Below are 22,466 nucleotides of genomic sequence, written 5' to 3'. Positions count from 1 at the left end.
TTTCCTTTCCTTTTTCCCTTTTTTTTTTTTTTTTTTTTTTTTTAATGTGCAGCTGCCATGTAGCAGAGGGAGGAACAGCTGGCGGAGGGAAGAGCCAGCCCGGGGAGTCAGTCACATTCCTGGCTGGGATTCAATGACTGAACCAGACACAAACAAACACAGAGGGCGAGAGAGAGAGAGAGAGAGGGAGAGAGAGAGAGGGAGAGAGAGAGAGAGAGAGAGAGAGACTCACACATTGAGTGGGGAGACAGACTGAGAGTACGCCAGACGGAGCAGACGAAGCATATTTCGAGCGCACATTAGGAGTGCGTAAAACCGCAAAAGCATTGAAACATAGTACTCGGTGATTGTACGTTGGATAATACGAGTTTACAGTCTCCGAGTTGTCGACTTTAATTGCGTCTGCTTTCGGGAACTGCCCTATGATTTCAGAAACATTCCGTTTTCTGAATGGACGCGCTGGGAAGCTTCTCCCGTGACATGGAAATGTGCGTTATTGAGCGTGTAGCCGGATGCTGAGGACGAACGATCCGATAAGTCAATTCCAGCTTTCATTTTGAGTTCTGAACTCTCTTCTCCAAGCGCCGACAACATGGAGGGCACGAGCTTCCAGCCCCATCCCGGACTTCAACAAACTCTGAAGCAGTTTCATTTGAGTTCCATGCGCTCCCTCGGTGGGCCGGCGGCGTTCTCCGCTCGGTGGCACCAGGACTCGCTCTTCGGTAAAGATGGGAAATCTGCCGAAATGATGCTCACTTTGCCGGCTCAGACACCCCCGGTGATGTCCGGTCCACTTTTTATTCCATCCGATCGATCCACTGAGAGGTGCGAGACGGTGCTGGAGCGGGAGCCCATCTCCTGCTTCGTGGTCGGCGGTGAGAAGAGGCTGTGCCTGCCGCAGATCCTAAACAGCGTCCTGAGAGATTTCTCCCTCCAGCAGATCAACTCCGTGTGCGACGACCTGCACATCTACTGCTCCAGGTGCACGGCGGACCAACTGGAGATCCTGAAAGTGGTGGGTATCCTGCCCTTCTCGGCACCGTCCTGCGGGCTGATCACTCAGACGGATGCTGAGCGTCTCTGCAACGCTCTCATATACGGCGGTACTTACCCTCCCCATTGCAACAAGGAGTTAGGCTCTCTGGAGTTGGAGCGAACCGAGAAAAGCTTCAAAGTGTACCACGAATGTTTCGGTCGGTGTAAAGGCCTTTTTGTCCCTGAACTGTACGCCGGCCCGGCTGCCGCCTGCATCCAGTGCATGGACTGCAGGCTCATGTACCCCCCTCATAAGTTTGTGGTCCACAGTCACAAAAGACTGGAGAACCGGACAGTCCACTGGGGCTTCGACTCCGCCAACTGGCGGGCTTATGTGCTCTTAGACCCGGACTACACCGGAAAAGAGGAGAAGAGTCATCTGGAGCAGCTGCTTAAAGAGTTAAAAGGAAAATATGATCTGACGGGCAAAATGTCCAGTAAATCTTGCAGAGTAAGTGTGTTCTGTTTCACCTTGTTATTAGCCTCACTTATTTTCTTTGAGGAATGTTGCAGTGTCTTGGTGTGGATATTTCAACAGCCTCAGGCCAACTACATCATCTGCATTAATTAGCATTCATTTTGAGACGGCTTCCTGCTCATTAGGCCTGCCACTGTCTTCTTTGATTGATTGTTTGTGTCTTATCCGAGTGTTTCCAGTCTTAGTATGCACCCCTAAAGAGTTAGAATGCAAATCTCATGTCACTTAACATTTTCTGTACCTGTCCCGTCTACTTGTGCACCATGAAACACTTCTGCAAAGCCTCGCTCACCTCATATATGTCTGAGAGGTGAGAGTGAGGCCTCAAACCATCAGCTTGACACCCCTGAGCATCCATCCCATCATCTAAAACTACCCCAACCCCCTCAGGGTTACCCAAGGGCATCTGCATTATGATAAATGGAGTCTCCATGATATATTTTATTAGTGTGAGAGGGGGGCAGGGTAGCCCATTACGGTGACACGAGGTGGGGAAGGGGATAAGAGTTTAATGAGGTCTGGAATATGGAAATGTGTGCGAGGGGTTGTGGCTGGTCAGGATGGGATAAGATATGATTGTGTGTGTGTTTGTGTGTGCGTGTCACCGTTGAGGCTCCTTGCGTGGGTCAGAGATGTTTAGTGCGGACAAAGGGCCAGTAGACGAGGTGGCTGTTCCTTCGTCACAGAGCAGCTGTTGTGTGGGACTCTGCTAATGAGTGGACATCTCTGTATGCATCACCATGGCGCTGCTCCAGTCTGAGCAGGAGCCAGGAGATGTCTCACAGGGAAACCTCAGTACTCTCTTTAAAAAAGTCTCAGAGAAAGGTTGATTTATGGAAACACGTCTGAAATAACACCAGGAAGAAGTGGCAAGAAAAGATGTTGATTTGTGTTTTCGAGGTCCAGAATGTAGCGCCCACTGCTGATTTATATCATGTTGTGTGGGTTTTTTTTTTTTCGCGCGAAGTCTACATTCCCGATTCTTGAAAAAAATGACTCCGTGCAGTCGAGAAATGTCTGTCTGTATTTTTTTCTGTTGCACCTGTGGTAAATGTCTTCCTCACTGCAGTCAGCAGGTCTTGATGTATCACCTGTGAGTTATATATTTCCTCAACCTGGTGAGTCCTACACTGACAGTCTTTCAGTGTGTGTGATATACAGAGGGCCTGAGCATCATGGAGGCAGCGCGGCGGAGGGGGCAGTGCTGTGTTTGCTGTGGTTCACTGTCAGTCGTGTCCCAGTTAGCAGACAGGCCTGTTCCTCAGGGAGCTGCACACCAGCACTCTCCCATACATCAGCCTGACAGGCCAAGCTGCTGAAAGGCCGGACCGGGGCTCACAGGCCGCGTTTGGCTCGGCTTACCCATGAAATAAAAACACAATGTTATCGGTGTGCCTCAGCCTCCCTGTAATGTCAGAGTGTTTTATTAATAAGAGACAGCCTCGAAGGTTACCTCCTCTGCCGGTATCATCTGTCTAGACTCCCACCTCGTTTACGGAACGTGGTGGTCGGTGGAGATGCTGCCAGGAGAGGCTTTTGAGAAGATTAGTGTCGATGTAGCATGTGTTTTATTGTGAAGAAGAGTTTTCTGCTGCTGTGAGAGTACAAAGTGAAACAAAACTAAAAAAAATAAATAAAAAATACAGCCTGCTCACAGAACCAGGAGCCAGATCAGAGGAGTGAATCATTGTGTCTGTTCTGCATCAAATCCAGCATTTGGTCATTTAGCCCTTTGCTTAATGTGCAGATGAGGGCAGATTGCAGAAAGGACGCGGCAGACTCTCTCATTCAGAAGATGCAGAGTGTGTGAGCCAGGCCTTGACATGTGTTGTCAAAGGGCCGCAACCTCTGACCTTTCTCCAAAGACACTGACCCAGCCTTCCCCCATTCTTTTTACACCGTCCAATCACACGCCCTCGTGTCCAGTCCACTGGCCAGATGGCTGTCTGATAAAGGATGGAGGGATATACACAGACCAGATAGCAAACGTTGCTCTCAACCGCAGCTTGACTACAATTAAACACCTCTGTATTAGTGCCGTTTGTTTGAGATCCTATATGACTGTGCTGCAAATTTGATGGAAACTTGACCCAAATGAATTGCTCCATTTGTGCTGAACCTTGCATGTAGAAATTCAAATGCAACTTTTCTGATTAGCGGGGCAATCTTCACATAGGAGGATTAGAATTGTAAAAACTTTTTTTTTTTTTTTTTTTAGGCAAAAGTCAAATACTTCTGAGCATTAAGTGTGAAAAAAAATCCCTAAGAAGTAAGGGCAATGCAATCAATCATCTGACTGAGTGGAGAGTAAAAGGAGACTCTGGAGAACTGTGCAGACCCTCCTTAATGGAATGGATATTAAAACCAGTCAACTGAGGCCAATTTATGCCATTTCTCATCCTATTGTTCTCCTCCCATGATGCAATTAGCCTCAAACCTGGAGCTAAGCAAAGTGTGTGTGGAAGGCTAACGGGCTGCGTGTTTTGGTTATGAGCGGTTTGTTTAAAGTGAATGAAAAATGAATTAAAAAGCCCCCCCCCCCACCCGATTCGTTATCCGGTAACTCTGCAACTCTCATCTGCACTTGCGTGTAGGTGTCTTCGCAAGTAGCGAGCACACGAGTGTGTTTGCATGTAAACAGGCGAGTGTAATGACTGGATCAGCTGTGTGAGCCAGATTAAAATGAGCTCACCGCCGGCTCATTTCCATTCCCATCTGTCTGCTGACCTCTGCGAGGCCCTGGACGCTGACATGGTGCATCCTCTTTGGTCCTTGATGGGCCTGTCTGACCTAGCCGGCTAAGACCCGACCCACCCAGTGAGTCGCATTAAAGTCGGCTTTAGCGTTTTTCTCAGTCTCACTGTCTCCTGGTGCGGCAAGTTCATAATTTAGTTCGTAGCTTGTGGTTGACTCGCCTTGTGCTGCATCACTTGGAAACATAATTCTTTTAAGAGCAGTCGCCTGAGTCACAAAACCCCCCTCTGCTCCCCTATGACCAACCCCCTCCTCAGAAGACCATCACCTCGTCTTTGCGGTGACTGCTGGCCGAAGCGTTTTCGCCAATTCAGGGACGGCGTGTCAAGGCAAAGGGGAGTCAGGAGATCCCAGGGGTTGTGGCCTCCATTCTGGCAGGGATGACCCCATGTTAAAAGGGTGTCAGCTGTGTGCTAAAGACCTGCCGCCTCCTTTGTTTGAGGGCCAGGCTTTCAGGGACTGTGAAGTGCAGCAGTTTCTCTTTGTCAGTGCCTTGTTTCTTTGGGTGCTGTGTGGATGGGTCTGTAACCTCCAGCCTCTCTCGGGGTGGGAAGTCCGCGCCTGTGAGTTCGCCATGTCACCAGTTTCCTGGTTATGTGCTCAAAGACAGATCGGAGCCTGTGGTGGTGTCTGCATGTCTGATAGAGACAGGGCTGGAAAATAATTCAATATTGTCATTAATGGACTTTCAGCAGAATTATATTTCAGCTCTATGATTACATAATGATATTCTCTTACAAATATCTGCTGTCCAAATAAAAAGCTGACGTTAAATATATAAAAAAATATATATATATTATTGAATTTTAACCCCTTGGAATGACCTTAACAGATTACACTGCAAACATCAAATTGATTTCTTTATATATGATTATGAATATGTCTTATTTTATAAACTGGTAATTGAACTTGCTAATAGTGAATCTTCTTTTAGTTATAATCACTCTTTTTTCCACACAACCAAATATTAACATTAAAAAAATGAAAATAAATCACAACATTTTTGACCAAACTGCCTCAAAAAGATAATGTGGTCGGAGAAATATTCAAATCTTTGCTGTGGCAACACCCCAATTTTCAAATATATTAAAAGTAAGTTACGCATAAAAGGACTGTAATCAAAATCCTCAAGTTCAACTATGTGGGCAAGTAATGGCAGGGCATAGAAAAATAAAAAGATTTTACTGAACTACAACAATTTTGTAAATCTTACATTATGTATTTGGCAAAATGAAGTGGTTACCAATTAAAATAGCAAGAATAAAATCAGAAACGGGACAAAAATACTCTTGCATACACTTTAATTAAAATATTCTAAAAAGTACGGGAACAGTAGTGCCCGTTTCTGTTTTGAACGATTTCACGTTGTCAGAGTTTGTCTCCGTCCCTCTCTAAACCTCGATGACACAGCACCGCGCTAATGTGTGAAAGGGTTCTTGTATAAGTCTTGGAGTGAGGGAGGAAGATGATTAGTGTTGATCAGCGATGATGAGACGAGGGAGGAGATGAGCACTGGCTGTGACTGCAGTCAACAAGCCAGTCAGTCGGTCCGTTAGTGGCGGAACAGATGCCTGTATCGAGTTAGTGTTATTCCACAATCATCATCAATTCCTCCTCGATCACCTCCTGATTTCCAGCTCTGTGATTAAGAGTCAGGCCCATCTGGTGTAGAGACAGGAAATCCTGGAGTCTGCATCTGCTGCTGGCTGAGCTACTAAGCTGCTGCAGTCGGGGGGGGGGGGGGGGGGGTTTAAACTCTGATAATCCTACATAACTCCTGGAATGCTGAGACCATAGTGCACATCAAGACCGTCATCTTTTCTGGACAGCGTTTTCAGGAACACTGATGGACTCAGCCATAGTCCTTCTTCTTCTCCTCCTCCTCCTTTTTCTGGCCTACTCAAAGCATCCTCACAATTTATAGCCAGTCCCCGTGGAATTTTGTAATTAGAGCATGAATTAGATATACCATAGAGAGTACATTACATGGGGCTATCAACAGTGCAAATGCGATTCAAGAGCCTGTCTGGTGAGGCACAATCAGGATTGCAATATTTATCCCCTTACATTTTCTGTCTCGTCTCTCTTTAATGACCTGCAGCTCTAAGCTACAGAACTGTTAGACCACATTGGAGATGTGCTAATGGAGCTCCAGCCAGAGCAGAAGTAGGCCCTGCTGGTGCCATATGACAAATCGGCATGCTGCTCTCGCCTACAATCCGCCCACCGACCACCTTCAAAGCTATCAGGAGGATTAGCTCACGCAGCTAAACCAAACAGACTGCTCAGTGTTCAGACAGCATTTGGTCCAAATCTTGTTCGTGCCTCCTGTTTTGATGGCTAGCAGATCACAATCGGGGGCTGCTATTGGTTCACTTGCAACTGGTGCAGTGCCAAGTTGCCTTGCAGTGCGGCGTGCTGTGGCTGCGGGAAAAGGAGAATGAATGTTTTAGGGATTTACGCGTCTCCCTTGCTCTTTGGGATATGCATAATTTATTTTAGGATTAGGATGGTTTAGATTAACTTAGAATTCTCCGCTGAGTTCAGAAGACAGTGACGCGAAAGGAGACGCAGATGGGCGTGAATATAATTTGTTTGTTTTTTTTTTTCTTTGTGCGCTGGCGACATTAAAAGTAAAATTTTCGAGAAAAAGCGATTTGCATTCCAGACCTGTTTTCTGTGTGTGGGCAGTTGTGTGGACCACAACATTTTGAGGCTTCTGACAGACTCCACACACTCTCAGAAAAGACTCAGTCAGACTCTGCTTTGTGCGCTTGTGATTGGAGGGCGCCTGTGGTTGCTAAGCAGAGCTGCTCTTCCTGTGCTAAATAAGAACTTCGTGCTCTCTGGCTGGTGGGCTCAAAGAAGCGCGCCAGAACACACGCGCACGCGAGCGTACACACAGACCTCACAGCGCTGAGACCTCTTACAGTACAGGGACCTCACCCTCCTCCATTCACTGCCCATCCTCTTTCATTGTGACCTCCATGCTGTGACTCGACAACTCTCTCCTCCTCCTCCTCCTCCTCCTCCCGCTGCTTTCCTTTCTCCATCTCCCCCTCCTCCTCCACTCTGCATCACACGCACTTCTCCCACAGGTCAGCACTGTAAAGCTCTCCTCTCCATCACTGAGACCTCCTTGACTGACACCTCCTCTGCCTCGCCACCATCACTCTCCTCCTCGACCCTGTTGGACACACAAACACAAAGAGACAGACGCAGGCTCTCCTCCTCTCCTCCAGTGAGATCTCCTACTGCACTCCCCCTCACACTGCATTATACTTAGATCTCCACCTCCACTGTAGTGAGCACATGCTGTATCAGTCTGTATTCATACTGGCCTACATACAGTATGCCGCACATGTATCATTGTGCTGTTGTAGGGGTGTGAGGGCTGCTTGTCTTTCTTTGGGAAGATAAAAAGAAAAATCACCATCCGTCATTTGACTACACTTTTTTTGATGATAGATAGATAGATAGATAGATAGATAGATAGATAGACAGATAGATAGATAGATAGATAGATAGAAAGAAAGAAACTGAGGCAGTGCTACTTTGTCAGGATGACCTCATAACCATCCTCCAGGCTCGTTTCAAGAGCCCACTAAATGAACAAATGAGTGGGATCCACATTTTTGGCTCTCTCCCTATTTGCCGTGTGCTATTACAGATGACTATCATCTCATATCTGCTGTGCCACAAGAATATTGCATCTCAAAATCCGGCCCAGGAGCACCACGTCTCCTTTCTCCTACAGGATCTGCACGTACTGTACGGCTCTGAACCGACCAACTCCCAACATGGTTTATTTCTCTTTCCTTACTTTTCGCAAGGGGTCAGAGCGTTTGGGTTGTATAGCAGAACAATGATTCTGTGTTGAAAAGCTGCAAGCCCCCGTGTGCTCTCCAGACCAGCTCAACATGCTGTCTTGCAGAGACAGAGCAATGCAGCATTGTCAGCAGGCACCCGTATCAAATGAATTCAGCACAGCTGTCCTAGCAGACTCTATTGCAGCGAGGGGGGAACGTTATTTATTCAGTATTACAGTCGCCCCGGGATCTGTCATGGTCGCTCTTTGCCACGGCATCATCTGGCCAGGTGGACCTTTTCTGTCTTTGACCTTGCTGGTCTTTCATTCAAAGGGAGAACGTGCTGTATCTCTGCAAACGAATCCCGATTAAGAGTTGGCCACCTGCCCCACCCAGCTCCCACTTTGTGCTCTTCCTTTCTATATCAGTACAGCGGGGTTTATATTCAAAAAGACAGGCGTATCGATGGGCCACAGTTGCACACATGCTGAGGACACCTCCCCGCACTCCCCTTCTTTTTGCAGGTGTCTAATAGTTTCAGGATTGCCCCACACTGAGCCGGCTGCCTGGCAGGGCAGCCTGCCTCCTTTGCTCTTGTGGCGTTGACAAGCGTCTGGCTTTATTTCCATCCAGCCGACGAGCGCAGACACAGACAGCCACGGCCTGAAATAGAGCAGGCCCACCCTTTATCCTATAATGAGGGGACTATTATAAGCCCTGTGTCTTAAGCAGTCTATGGCTGATGTCAAGAGAAGAGTTAGTGCACACATGATCTTAAAAAACATCAAGCTGCGTTTCAGATTATCATCAAAACTAAGCAGTCACCTCTCCTTATGGCACAAACAGCCTTAATCTGCAGCACAGGGGTCTTTGTCTTTTAGTGCAAGGTCATGTCAACTTTTTCACTCAACACAGGGTTCCAAAAAATGTGAAGATGACATGACCGTTTTGAAATGAAAAATAACACAAAGGATCGAGCAATTTAGAAGGCAATCAATTCATTTGTGACCTTGTATTAGTCGGCTGTGTTGAATCAAATGCAGAGATGATGCTTCGGTTCGAGCATCTGGCCCATATGGAATGTATGAATTATTCCAGGGGTAATAACAGGGCATTGTTGGTGCACTCATCGTCACAAAGACGCCCATCTCTGCATGTCCATATTTAATTCACCCCTTTCAGCTGCTGCACTGTACAGGCTGCCGATATAATGAGTCCCTCCAAAGAGATTAGTCGCCCTATCATCAACGCAACTCCCTAATTTCTCTGCCTTTGTTGTGGTGCAAGCTGTGCTAAATGGGATAAAGGGGCTTGGCCGGACACAGTGGGAGGAAGTGGCTTTTGTGTTGCTAGCAGGTGCAGTGGAATGACAGTGTTGTGTTTTTTTTTTTTGGGGGGGGGGGGGGGTTAACACGTGTATGTGTACATGCGTGACTGCGTGCATGTGTGTGTAGTTGTGTGTCTGACTAGGCCGGGAGGGTATGCGCTCCCCGAGTGCCGCTGAGATACACCAGGAACCTCTGGAGCTCGACTTGAACCCTCAATCACAGGGCTCCTCAGGGGTTTGCAGTAAATTCTTCAGGCGAATGGTTTTCTCTCCCCTTCCTCCTCCTCCTCCTTTTTCTCTCTCTTTTTCTGCTCACATCTGGTGAACAGCGCTAGCACCCCTGTCATCTTTTACTGCGTTGAGGTCATTTCCACCCTATCGGTAAAGTGGAAACACATGATGTGCAGGGCTCGGCCTTAATGGGGTGGGGCTGGCATGGAGCAGCACTAACACAGCTTTACAGCCAACAACTGCCAAAACGGCCTCTCTGTGGAATGCCTCCAACGTCAAAATTAAAGACATTTGGGATAAATAATGTTAGAATACCTATAGTTTACCCGTTAAAAATAACTAATAAACAGAACTACTGTAATTAGTTACTTTTTTAAAACATGTAGTTGACATGTTTTTCGGCGAGGCTTGATTTAAACGTTCTCTGCAGCGAGATGGAGCTCAGCCTGCGAGAACACAGTGGAACAAGTTTGAAGCTACAAAAAAAGTATTGTTTGGACTTACAGAAGGATAAGTGTGTAATGAATACCAACTCCCCAAGAGTCCTTTTGGAGTTTCTCTTCTCCTGCTCCAAGCTTTGTTTTTGCTGTAAAAACTGCTCCGCTTACTTTTTCCTTCGTAATCGCATTATTGATTCCAACTGGTGAGCCAGAGAGTCGGGTACAGACGACGGCGCATGCTCTGTGTAAAGGGTGAGCCCTTAAGTTTAATTGGGATTCTCCTTCGGTAGCAGCGTGGATTTCCTCGATCCCGTCTCCGGCGGCGCCATTACTCTTAAAATATTTCACAGCACAGCTCGCAGTGTTTGTCATTCCCAGAGATGAGCTTGTGTCATTTGTGAAAACTCAGCTCTGCCTCCTGACACGTTTTGGTTGATTTCTTGACAGTGCATCATTAGCATCAGATTCATCTTGTCACCGTTTTTTTTTTTTTTTTTAACGTCGCACATAAATATATTACTTATTTTTTGTTGTAATGCAATGAAACTACTGTTCTACTTTGCGATTAAGAGTTAAAAACATTTTGCCACACTGAGATAATTTGCTGCTAAAGAATCTCAGTGGAATTAACAACTTTAATGGAGTTTTACTGCCTCGCTACATGGATCTCAATGTGTCTCCAAGCAAATTCCAGTCACACTGTGGTTTCCATTTTGTGGTAGACAGAGCTGCAGTGTAAAAAGGGGTGGGCTACAGTCAGTCAGTAACTGCTGTCTGTGGGTAGACTATAGGCAGGCGGAGTGGCTGCTTAGAGCAGCTGCATGGATTTTTATTCATGCCGTCCAACAGGACTCCATCATAGACTGCAGCACTACTCGTTATTGAGGGCACACACTCCTGTGCTGCATGCCTCTGTCCTCATTACCTCTGCAGCAGCTTAGCTCTTTGCCTTTGTTCTCTCTCTTGGCTTGAAACTGGAGAATATAGAGAGAAGTGCTGAGGCTGCAGTTAGCTTGGCTGCCCACAACTTCTGCCGCACCGGAGAAAACATAGCACAGACAACCACCACCCCCCTAAGCCCTCTTGTCTACATATTTCTACAAAGCCAACGCACAGGGGATGCTCTAGTTTGATTCATCATCCTGACTTAGATGTGGGCCGGTTGCTTGAGTGCTTCTTGCATTTCTTTTTGTTGTCCTCGGTGTCAGTGTCGCTTGTTTGGATGGAATATTTTACGCTTATGTGTATATGTGTGTTGGCCTACTGACCAAATGCCCTCGTGGCCAATCTGCTGCGTGAAAGGGCCCTTAGACTCGTTCCTCAGAGGCGTTAAACAGCAGCCGCGCAGAGTGGCTGGAGGGACAGTAAACTTTTATCACACTAATAACCCGCAGACACAGCTAACCTAATGGCTTAGGCAGCCATGCCAGGGGTTGCCTGGAGGTCAGGTTGAATTGCAGGACATAAATGGTAGATTCCAACTGGTAGAACAAATAAAGGAAGAAGAAGAAAGAAGGGGCATCCGAGGTGAGCAAAGGGGGGGTTGTGGGTTGTTATTAAGTTGTTATTGGAAGAGCTGATAATCACTTGAATTGATTTGCAGAAAAAGGGGAGGCTATTGATTTGACTGCTCTTTTTATAACAAGAGGATCCGTGGCCTTGTAACCCTCTTTCCCACCCAACTCTGCTCACTCTCAAACATTGGACTCAGTCCGAGCATGCCGTCAAAGGGCACAACTCCCACACAAGTGACAAGTGAGTGAAAAGATTTGAGTTTGCCCAGCACTTGGTGAAAACATCGTTCGGAGAAGTAGCTGTGTGAGAGGAGGATCTGTTAATGGAGTTCAAATCTAAACTTTTCCTCAGATTCCTCTCCCTCTGGCCGAGGTGGATGGGTCTTGAGAGTGTTTGTTTTAGGTGAAGTCAGTGCTGGAACAGAATGTTGTGAACCGCAGGCCAGACTGTGGTTCTGCGGTTCAGCTTCGACCTGAATGCAGACGGCTCTGTTTGTTTTGCTTCTCCGTTTCTCAGGGAGAAATTTAGCCGCTGCCAAAGTCCTGCGCTCACACCCAAGGCACGCAAATAAAACCCCTTCACACAGGGAAAAAAAAATGTACCTGGGTGTAGTCGCTACATCTGGACTTCACCACCACCCCTGCGTAAGGGTACACATATATATCCGACTCGCGTCTTGTAAAAGGGCTCTTTGGGAGATGAGATGGCATCGGATTGTTTCAGTGGCAGGATGTTTGTGTGTTTTGTTCCAAGCCTTTTCATAAATAGCAGTTTTTATGTTGCTGAGGTCAACTGGTTTTACTAGACTAGAGAGGCAAGTCCAGAGGCAAGGAGGCCTCCCCACCATCTGGCAGCCATAAAAGGGGGAGCAGGAGGTTTTTAGTGGGGCTTTATGGGATGGTAGGGTGAGACACTGAGGGGAGGAGAGACAGGGTGGATGGTGGACTCTGGTTGCCCCCGAGCTGCGAAGCTTCCTTTGCTGTCTGAATGACAGGTCAGAAGTTCATTGCCTTTTTTTTTTTTTTTTTTTTTATCTTGCATCTGCCTTGTAAGGTGAAGGAGGTGACAGTTGGTTCAGAGTTCGAGGGCAAAGGAGAACACGTCACTGTGAAGCTGTTATCACTGCTGTGAATAAAGATGTATTCCGGGCAGGAGATTCGTGTTTTGACTTACGATCTGGCCGTGTTTTTTAGCGTGTTTCAGAAAGGCTGTAGCCCGGGCGAGTATGTCGGCTTGTTATGCTACGCAGAAGATCAGACCTGAGTCGTACAGATGGTGCAGAATTATGTGGCTGCGTAAACACTGGTGATTCAATGGCTTGGTGTTGTTTGGGTATGCGTCACCCTCTCAAAGCGCCCTGCACACCACAGAGTAACGAACAGTAAGTTGTTTTGTACGAATACAGATTCAGGCTCTCTTTGTCCAGAAACAGCCTTATAGTCAGGTGGTGGCTTTATTTTGTTTGCACATCTGACTCTTAACTGGGAATACAACAACATTGTTAAGCCATGAAAATACTGGACTTTGAGGCCAGTGAGATTCTCATGGAGATCTGAAGACACTCCTGAGAGTCGCAGTTATGATTTCTTTCCCAGTTTTTAGGAGCCTGAGCTGGAGCTGTCTGGTCCATCTGAGGCTGGATACTTAACCTTATAGGTTTTCCAGAATGAGGTTATCATTGCAGAAGACTGAGCTGCTTTGCTGACTCTGGCACTGATACCTCCCATAGAGACTTCATTTGTTGTTATGCTGGAGCTGAGATGCGTTAACCCTTTAGCCCCTTCACCATATTTCAGTAATAAGGGGTTATGGCACTCTAATATCCTTCCATGTCACTGGATGTGCGAACATTTATTTATTTATTTATTTTTTTATTTTGCGTAATATGAACCCTCCCATTAAAAACTGGAGTAAAAGTGTTTACTATATAAATTAGGTCTATATTGATCTCGTTCTCTCGCCAGTCCATGGGTTGGGTTTCCAGACCCTCTGCCGCTTCATGTAGTCTTTATATGAAGAAAAAGAAAAAGTGCTGACGGCCAAAGAATGAGTGCGTGTTTGGCAGGCACGCCCTTGTAGGTTTCTGTGTCGCTCAACTCTATTAAATTTTTAATCGTTTCCTTGCCGTGGTATAGCGCCTAACATGGCTCAGTCACACACTCTTTATGCCGTGTGCAACTCGTAAAAAAGGTGGAAAAGAAAATTGAAGGTAGGGATTTTCACTCATGAAGGGAAAGCGGTCCAGCTTTCCTCGCTTCATCAAGTTGAGAATCCATCAGCAACATTTCTCACGTAGAGGACAAAACCTTTGAATTTACAAGCTAACTGCTGTTTATTTATATTAGGGTCGCAGTGACTAGATGATTAATCAATTAATAGCATGTGTCAAAATATCGATTCATACATATCGATTAATCACCCAGATCGTTTTTCAAGCAGAAATTCAGTTTATAGGCTCTAAAACCGCTGCTAAACTGTGTTGAGCATTACAATACATCGACTATTTAGGGGTTTGGGATTGTTCACTAAACAAAACAATACATTTGTGATGTCAGTTTTATGCCAGCGATTAATCAGTTACCCAAGAATCTAATAAGCAGATGAATTAGTGATAATAATAATTGTTTGTTGCAGTAGTGTCTACGCTACCACAATGTAATCAAGAGTAACAATAGAGGCAATTTATATAGTGACACCCTCTCTGGCATGACTGTCATTCCGAAGTCCTTACTATTAGATTTATTGAAGTGTCTCCAAAAATTATCATGACAATAATTTTAAATATACTGTCACGGCCAAGAACATTGGTTGCACTTGACGAATTTTAAAGAAAGCATCAAAGGCACCTTCAAAGGCGGGCACAATGAAAGAATCCAGACAGAGAGCCTCTTAACATACTTTTGCCCATTTATTTGCTCACATTTTGCGTCACGCCAGCCCGCTGGGCGTTAGGAAAAGGAGTGAAGTAAAGCGCTGGCCCTCGACTGAGGGGCTGGTAAAGAGGGACTCTGCTCTTGCTTTAGTGGTTCCGTCCACTGCAGTGATTCAGGGGATAAAAATGTGGCCTGTGTCTCTTTAAGAGCGCTGGCCTGTCTGCAGAATGCATCAGTCCTGTGGAGCAGACACAGGCCAGCAGGAGGAGGAGGAAGGGGGGGGATGAAGGGAGGAGCGTTGGGCTATGCGGAGGGAGGAATGAGGACAGGAGGGAACAGCCGCAGTCTGGGCTTCCAGCCTCCTGGCTAGACTGCTGAAAGTTATTATTGAGTTCCTGTGTAGGGCCTCCCCTCCCTGTGGCATACTCCTCTGTGTTCACTACAAGGTAGACGGGGAGTATGGGAGAGGCAAAGAGAAAAGTTGGCAGTCTCCCATGTCCCTTTGCAATGACCTTATATGCAACAAATAAAGGATAATTTTGTTTGATTGCATGTTTTTGCAATGGTGAAGCCTCTGAAAGCCTAGTGAGACTGAGCGCAACCGCACACGCTAAAAGCCGCACAGCTGCTCGACAGCAGCTGAAAGTGCGGCCCAGCTCACTGTTGTCTTGAGTTACAATTTAGCCGACATGTCCTGTTTTCTTAGGAATGGCCTTAACTAGTCAAGACAAGAAGGTTGAAGGCTCGCCATTGAGAAAGAAAGTCAACTAATTCCTCTCTTGGCGGGCTTAAAAATCAGTATGATGAATAGATGACGTTTTATAAAATTTGAATAATTTAGCATGAATACAGAACTGGCAGATTATGGAGAGCTTCTCTAGAGTTTTAGCAATATTTGTAGCACTAGACACTTTTTTTTTTTTTTTTTTGCAGCATTGCAGCACCTTAGGTCGCAGAGATTTGCTGTTTGGGTAAAAGCCATGGAGATTACATAGTTACATACATCCTGCCCTCCACTCAGGCCTGTGCCTGCCTGCAACATTAATCCGTGGCCCGCCTTCCCCTTTAGCGGCTACATTAGAGCCACGAAGAGCATGCATCCTTCCAGCTCAGCCCACCAAGAGAGAGACAGACTTTTATGTAATGCTCTGTCCGGTGTATTTGTTCTGAACCTGCTGTTGCTTTAAGCAAAGCTCCTGCAGGTTAACAGTACTCAGCTGCAGCCTGTCCTTCTGTAACGAATTTTGCCATGGCTCTGGTCCACAAGAGCCTGAACCCATGCACCTGAGGCTCGTCAGAAGCCCGCGAGGCTGTTTCCATGCACATATCTTCTGTAGCATGTCACATATGCGCCGTGATTAATTCCAGCATGTGTCTTCATTCATGGTCAATGTGATCATTCGACCTCTGTTTTAAGGCAGTCTCAGGCAGGGGTTTGCAGGGAAGCTGAGCGAGGGGGGAAAACCCTGGCGCTGAAATGGGTATTTTGTGGAGTTCTGTTTGTTGAGTCAGAGCTTAGTTGGGCTCTACTGTTATGTTGTTGCCATGGAGAAAAACACAGGCTCTTGTGCAATAAAATCATCCAGGAAAAGACATTTCCAAGAATTTTTCGGAGTGAAGAAACAGACGGCAAATTGCAGAATTCATGAGGTGCTGCGGTCCACCACCCACCCCTTTCAGCCCTCCATTTTAGAGCGCTCACATTCGTTTTATGGAAGCTGCGAGGCTCAAGCCCTCTCACCTAATTACTTCTGTAAGCAGATATGTTTTCCTATGAACGAGGAGGAGGGAAACAAAACCAGTGTTTAAGGATGGAATGTGTGATCTTAAGAACGGATGTTGTGGGTGTTTTATCCCCTATTTCCCTCACAGACAATTCCTTGAACAAGTGGAAACAAGTGAAATGCTATTTGATCTCTGTCAAATATTACTCTATACACATACTCACACTCTGACAGCGTTGTACATTTCAGCCAGATACTCTGCTACTCTGCCAGTAAGAGCAGAACATTGTCAGAGGCCATAACTCCCAATGTTGTTTTGAAAATGGGTTGACAGTTAATTGGTTGAACACTTATAAAAACCCACTGGCTTTTTTTTTTTTTTCCCGGCAGCTGTAATTCTCTTCAGTAACGTCAAAGCTCCTTATTGCTCTTCCGTACGAGTTCTTTTATTCTCACCGTTTCCCGTCTACGTGAATGGGCCTATTAGCACGTTTCAAACAGCGCCGCTCTCTCTGGTTTTTGCCTTCTTGAATTAGAGAAACACCTATTATGTAGCGGTGTAGTGTTAAAAGGCGTCGTCTTAGGTTTTCAAGCTTACAAGCTTAATTTGGAGCTGAAAGCTAATTAAACGGGGGGAAAAAAATGTATTTAAAAGCCACATGAGGCGTCTTTAGCGTTAACTTGATTAATATTTAATTGTTCAGGTGATGATAGGAACACTGGGGGAGTAGAGATTAGGTTTTCTAACCTGGTGACCAAGAAAGGCAGCATTTCAACAGAACGACCAGAATGGTATCTATAAATTTCAGCAGGATTTATTACCTTGGTTCAACCAATTAGCTCCTGAGCGGTTTCTCAGTCAGGACGTGTACTGTGTTGGTGAAATGACATCACACTGGACCCTGAGTGAGCAGTGACCCTAACTTCACCTCGCCCTCTCACAGCTTTTATGGCCTCATCCCCTAAATCCCCCTCTGCCCCCCCCCACCCCACCCTCCCTTCCCCTCACACCTCTTAACCTCTGGTATTCATCCCATTTTCATCTTTCCAAATAAACCTGCCACCTGCCCTCCTTCTCCGCTGGCTGCTCACGGGGCATGTGGTCACGTGGCTCGGGTAACCGTGAAGGCACGGTGGCGCTAACCGCAGTCGAGGTGCTGTAACATTTTGAAAAATGCCCAGCCCCCGATGGCTCATTGGTTACACGGCTATTTGTGATTTGTTTATGGCTGAAATTAGCCGTCTGTTACCGTGTTATTCTTTCTCGCGTTAGTTGTTGACCTGACACTTGGGATAAAGAAGCGCTCGAGGAAGGAAGTCAATATGACCAAGCATGGAAACGATGTAAGACAATGCTGAAGGGACATACTGCAAATAATTTATTGGATCTTGGTTAAGAATATTGATGTTAGTGAGATTGTTGGGATCAATGAGAATTTAGGTTTTAGCAATGGAAGTGGCTTTAAAGTTGCTGTGTGGTATATGTCAATCATTAGAGGTTTAAAACCTCTCCAGAATCTTCTGCAAGGGCTAGTCTGGGAAGTAATGATTGCACAGAATGATAAAATCGCAGGAAGTTACGAAAGGAAATCAATAACGGAAACTGCAGTGAGGACAAAAACACCTGAGCGACTATTTGGCAACCCTTGAAAAGAGTCGTGAACTAGCAACCCATGGTGTTAACAGAAGCAGCTGGCTGACTGGAGGCTAGAATAGCAGAATGAATAGCAGCTAACTAGATGCAGAAACGGCAGACGGCTACTGAAGTGAGACGAGATTAGACGAATTAGCAACCGGCAAACCAGGTGCTGGCTATAAACACAGCATTAGGTTGCTGAAACGTAGCGATTAACTAACTGGCAACCCATTCGACCAACGCTGAATGAGGAGAGGCTGGAAACACGTTGCAGGTTATGAAAAAAAATATTATCTGTAATAAAAGAAGCAACCTGAATCAGTATGCCAACGGTCTGCCTTGACCTTGATGTTTCAACAACCTGAAAGAAATGAAACATGGATGAAAGCACAGGCTCATGGCACCAACCCAGACTATTACAGACATGATGCTGATAGAGAGAATAAAATCGTGATTGCCTTCACTACCACGTTCCAATGAATGAGAGATGGTGCAATGTTCCGTTTGTTGGTTAAGCGAGGACAGTCATTAGATGACAGATAATCATTGTTTTTTTAAACAAAACCTTCTTCACATCCAGCTTTGGCACTTCTTTTCTCAGTTTTTTATGAGACTTTAAATTACAAAACTGTAATTTTGGGAATGTTAATTAATATACAGATAAATTTTGAAATAATTGATATTTACAGTTCATGAAATGGTAATTCTCTCAGCGACTGTTTATGATCGATGTAGGCCCCCGTGTCTGTCAAATGTGCAACTATTTCGTGATACATTCAAATATTTGTATTGAAATAAAATGGCATGTGAGTTCTCCGGTCAAGCGTCAATAGGGATAATGGTGGTCTGTTTTGTCCCCTGCGGTATTTAACTCCGAGGTCAGGCTGTCTAGTGTGCCTGTCAATCTACACAGGAGGTCTAGACCTGTTAACTAGCATACAGTTGCTCTCACTCCCCTCCGCCGGTCTCCCAGGCCTCCTCCTGTCTGTCTTCTTCTCCCTGCGAGGGAGGTGTAGAGGAGTAGTCCTGTACCAGGTACTGCGGGTGATATAATGGTCTGGTTATTTGGAGCTGTTACTGTTTGGGTTGTGGAGAGGTTATCCAGTGACATTTTAATCGTCTTTCTGCCTTCTTTGCCTTGGCATTAGTATTAATCCATGGGATTAAAATTCAGCCAGTCAGACACTGGACTTGCTGTCTTGTTGCAGGGCAGAGAGGGTGCTTGCCTCCTAACGCCGTGATTGCAGAGCACACGTTCTTGCGTACAAGTGCTTATCAGTGACGAACCAAAGTTTAGAGTCTGGAGACAACAGGTCTCTGGTGAGTTGAGAGTTTGTTAACACACTGAGCTGAAGGCACATAGTTTCTTTCACACAGTCTGTCTTCTATTCTAACATAAATGTCAGTTTTTGTCTTTTATACTGAAATGATGTTCATAAAATGTCAGCCTGTCAATTGTACACATTAAGGTCACTTTATTCACCACGCAGAGCACTCTTCAGACCCATTTAAGCTGTTACACAGACAATTGTTCATAAAGAATTTCTATTGAATTGTGTAGAATGACTAAAAGTGAGGATATCTTGACCTTTGCTGCCTTGTGCAACGCTGGATTTCTTGAATAACTCTTTAAAAGAAATCTGTTAACAGACCAAATGATGTTGTAGTTGCCCTATGATGACTGCCAGTTAGCTTCACTTGCAAAAGGGAATAAAAGCTCTGTTGAAATTGAATTGCATCAATAGTCGAGAAAAAGTTGTTGCAGAAAAATATTTTCGTGGAATAGTTTCAACACACCAAAAAAGCATTTGATATTTATTTCGACTGAAGAGGTCTTATTTTGTCTTATTTATGTTTTAACTTCCTGGAAATATCATGCAAAGTATTCCCGCTTTCCTTGTAAGTTTCTTCCAAGTAATCTCATCAGTCCAAACTGAAGCTGGGTTCATTTTATATTTAGAACGGATTTCCTTGTTTGTTTATGACACCAAATACGCTGGTATGATATCCAACATCAGAGTTATTGAACCAGAGCAGTTTTGTTTACGTTGTAGCTGAGAGAGGTGTAAATGTTGGCAGTTTTCTTAGCGGTGTGTGCAGAAGCGGGTTACCTTTTAAAGACAGAATGCCACAGAGCGCTTTAAACTGCGTGATTTCAAATCACGGCGCAGTTTATTAAGGGAAGTCGTGGTTGCAGATAATATAGAACACAGAGCTGCATCGCCGGCAGCGAATCAGATGAGGGCGAGTGTAATGCCAAGGGATTAAGCTTACATGGCAAAGATGGTGTTGGCGCTGCTGCACAACAGAGATCAAGTTCTGTGAAGGCACGCACACATGTAGGAAAGTCAGGATACGGCTACAGATATGCTGTGAAATTTTCTGCAACCCTGCTGCATGATATTATTACACTTCACCGAAAATATTGACTGGTTTGTAACCTAGGAATAGCAGCGGGGAGGAAAAATAGAATGCATTAGAAGTTTCTCCATTTTTGGTGTTGAGCACATGCCTGTCTGGAAACCATTTTAGTCGCCCCAGCAAAGACTTTTCTCACAGCTTGGCATTAATTCAATTCAAGAGCGCATAGACGATACAAATTACTGCTGTGTGTTCCAGCGCTGATCCTTCAAAAACTGCCCCGTCAAAGCTCTTTTCCTCGTTCGGTGGAAGAGGCTGCAAAGAGGAGAGAAACCAGAATAACAGCTGTATGTAGATGACAAAAAATGTTGTTTGCTTTAAGCCTAAAACAATTACAGTAGCTAAGTCAACCAAAACCAAAGTAGTGTTTGGTTTACAAATCTAATTTCCTCGCAGACTTTTTTAAATTAATTTGTTATATCCCTCAAAGTTGCAAGTGTTTCGAGTAACAGTCCATTTCATGGCTGCTAAATTTAACTCTTGAGAGCGTGTTGTTGCTCTTTCTCTGTTTTTCTCGTTAACCTTCATCCCCTCCGGCCTCCTGGTCAGCGCTGCAGCTGCTCTTATATTATAAGTGTGCTAAATGTTAATGGAAGCGTAAAGGTATTGTGTGTATGTGCGTGGTATGTCCCAGCGAGTGTGCAGGAGTTTCTCTGCCTTCCCCCAGATCATGTGCTCTGATGTTTAATTCTCGTAGTGCAGCAGGGGAGCTCAGACAACTATCTGCTGAATTTGCCGCTATGTGTGCCTATAAATACACCAGTCTCAGAGCACGTTTCCTTTCCTAAGATAACTCTGACCCTCGACCATACCAAACATGCTCAAGCTAATAAAATATAATCTACAGTGATATCTGTTTCATGTCTTTTAGTCTCGGGTTTCCATGTCTGTTGAAATAACTTATTACTTTTTACTGTGAGGTCATCCACTGAGGGAGAGTGATTTGGCCGCTACTGTCAACGTACTGTAAGAAAGGCAGGCGGGCTTGTCCTGTTGTTATGGATGCCATGTTTGGACCTGAATTGGAATTCATTTCTCGTCATGCGTCAGTACAGTAATCTTTCTCTTTGTTCGCTCCCACCAACGAAGTGATCCTTTCATGCACATGAAGGCAGTTCACTTCATTCAGGAACAGGTTTTCTCATGAACTGGAATCCTGTCTCTGAGTTTAATGTGTCTTAATGTTTTAAATCCACATTTGGATGTGATGTGTGATGCCACTGAATGAAGCGAATTAAGCCCTAAAGAATCGGTGTATTCTATGTCTTAATCTTGAAAAGCACTAATGCTTTAGGGTCAAGGTCTGTGCAGTTACAATGAAAACTTTACTCAAGAAAATGAAACTTCTTTAAGCGGGAGTGGAGTCAGGCTTTTACTCAATTCACTTTAAAGTAGGATTTGAAACTATGCAATTTTCAAATTGCACAAGATGCAATTTAAATGTGCATGATGCAGAACTTCCATGGTTTATGTTTTACTTTAATTTAACTTGCACAATATGTGACAAATACATGGCGGAAGCAATTTATATCATCCTTACATTACAGCAAAGAGCACTAATATTTTAATGGCATTTAAGGTGGTAATGCACCATCGCCTGCTTGGAATATATTGTGCAAATTACGAACAGATCTTTGACTTATTTACATTATGTTGCAAATCAAAAGGCAGTATCTATCAGAAAAATCACAAATTTAGAAATTTCCACAAATCATTCAACCCTAAATTGGATTTGGTTCGGAAATAAGTAAAATGTTCTTACTGCACTTGAATATTTAGTTATATTTTTATAGACATATATGATTTGGTGGTGATTTTTTCTACTAACAATGGAATTTACATATAGAAAATCTACAGTTCCCCTTAGATCCATGGAGCGCTATAGTGCCTTTCAGCTCAATGTTTTGGTTTTACATCACACAAATGTGTCTTTTAATTATTTTTACCCCTCTTATAATCCTCAGGTAATGGAGCCCCAAACAGAGCTAAAAGGAGAATGTATACACCAGCTAAACACAACCACGACTCCAAATGAATGCTAACGTGGCTCTGTATGCTAGCTACTAACATGCTAGTACGCTAATATTGTGCTCACGGGTTGTTTCTTCTGCCACCAAGTGACCAAACAATCATTTAATGCAGCTTTATTGTCAAGTATGATTATTATTTAATAGGCTGTGTATTAAAATAAGTGTATGTAAAGAGTGTTTTGTAGCTGCTTTT

At 44.9% G+C, this 22,466-nt stretch overlaps 1 protein-coding gene across 1 annotated transcript in view; it reads left to right on the top strand.

The window, feature by feature from the left end:
• The first annotated feature begins 207 nt into the window (after positions 1 to 207).
• Positions 208 to 22,466, top strand: part of skib (v-ski avian sarcoma viral oncogene homolog b) — a 31,591-nt gene continuing 9,332 nt past the window's right edge. The window contains exon 1 of the mRNA XM_084543436.1: positions 208 to 1,486. Within this exon, the coding sequence (XP_084399562.1) occupies positions 593 to 1,486 (894 nt within the window). The 5' untranslated portion in view covers positions 208 to 592. The remainder of the gene's footprint in view (positions 1,487 to 22,466) is intronic.

Source organism: Chelon labrosus (assembly GCF_963514085.1).
Source record: "Chelon labrosus genome assembly, chromosome: 4".
Taxonomy (NCBI): domain Eukaryota; kingdom Metazoa; phylum Chordata; class Actinopteri; order Mugiliformes; family Mugilidae; genus Chelon; species Chelon labrosus.
This window is presented reverse-complemented; position numbering and strand designations above follow the sequence as displayed.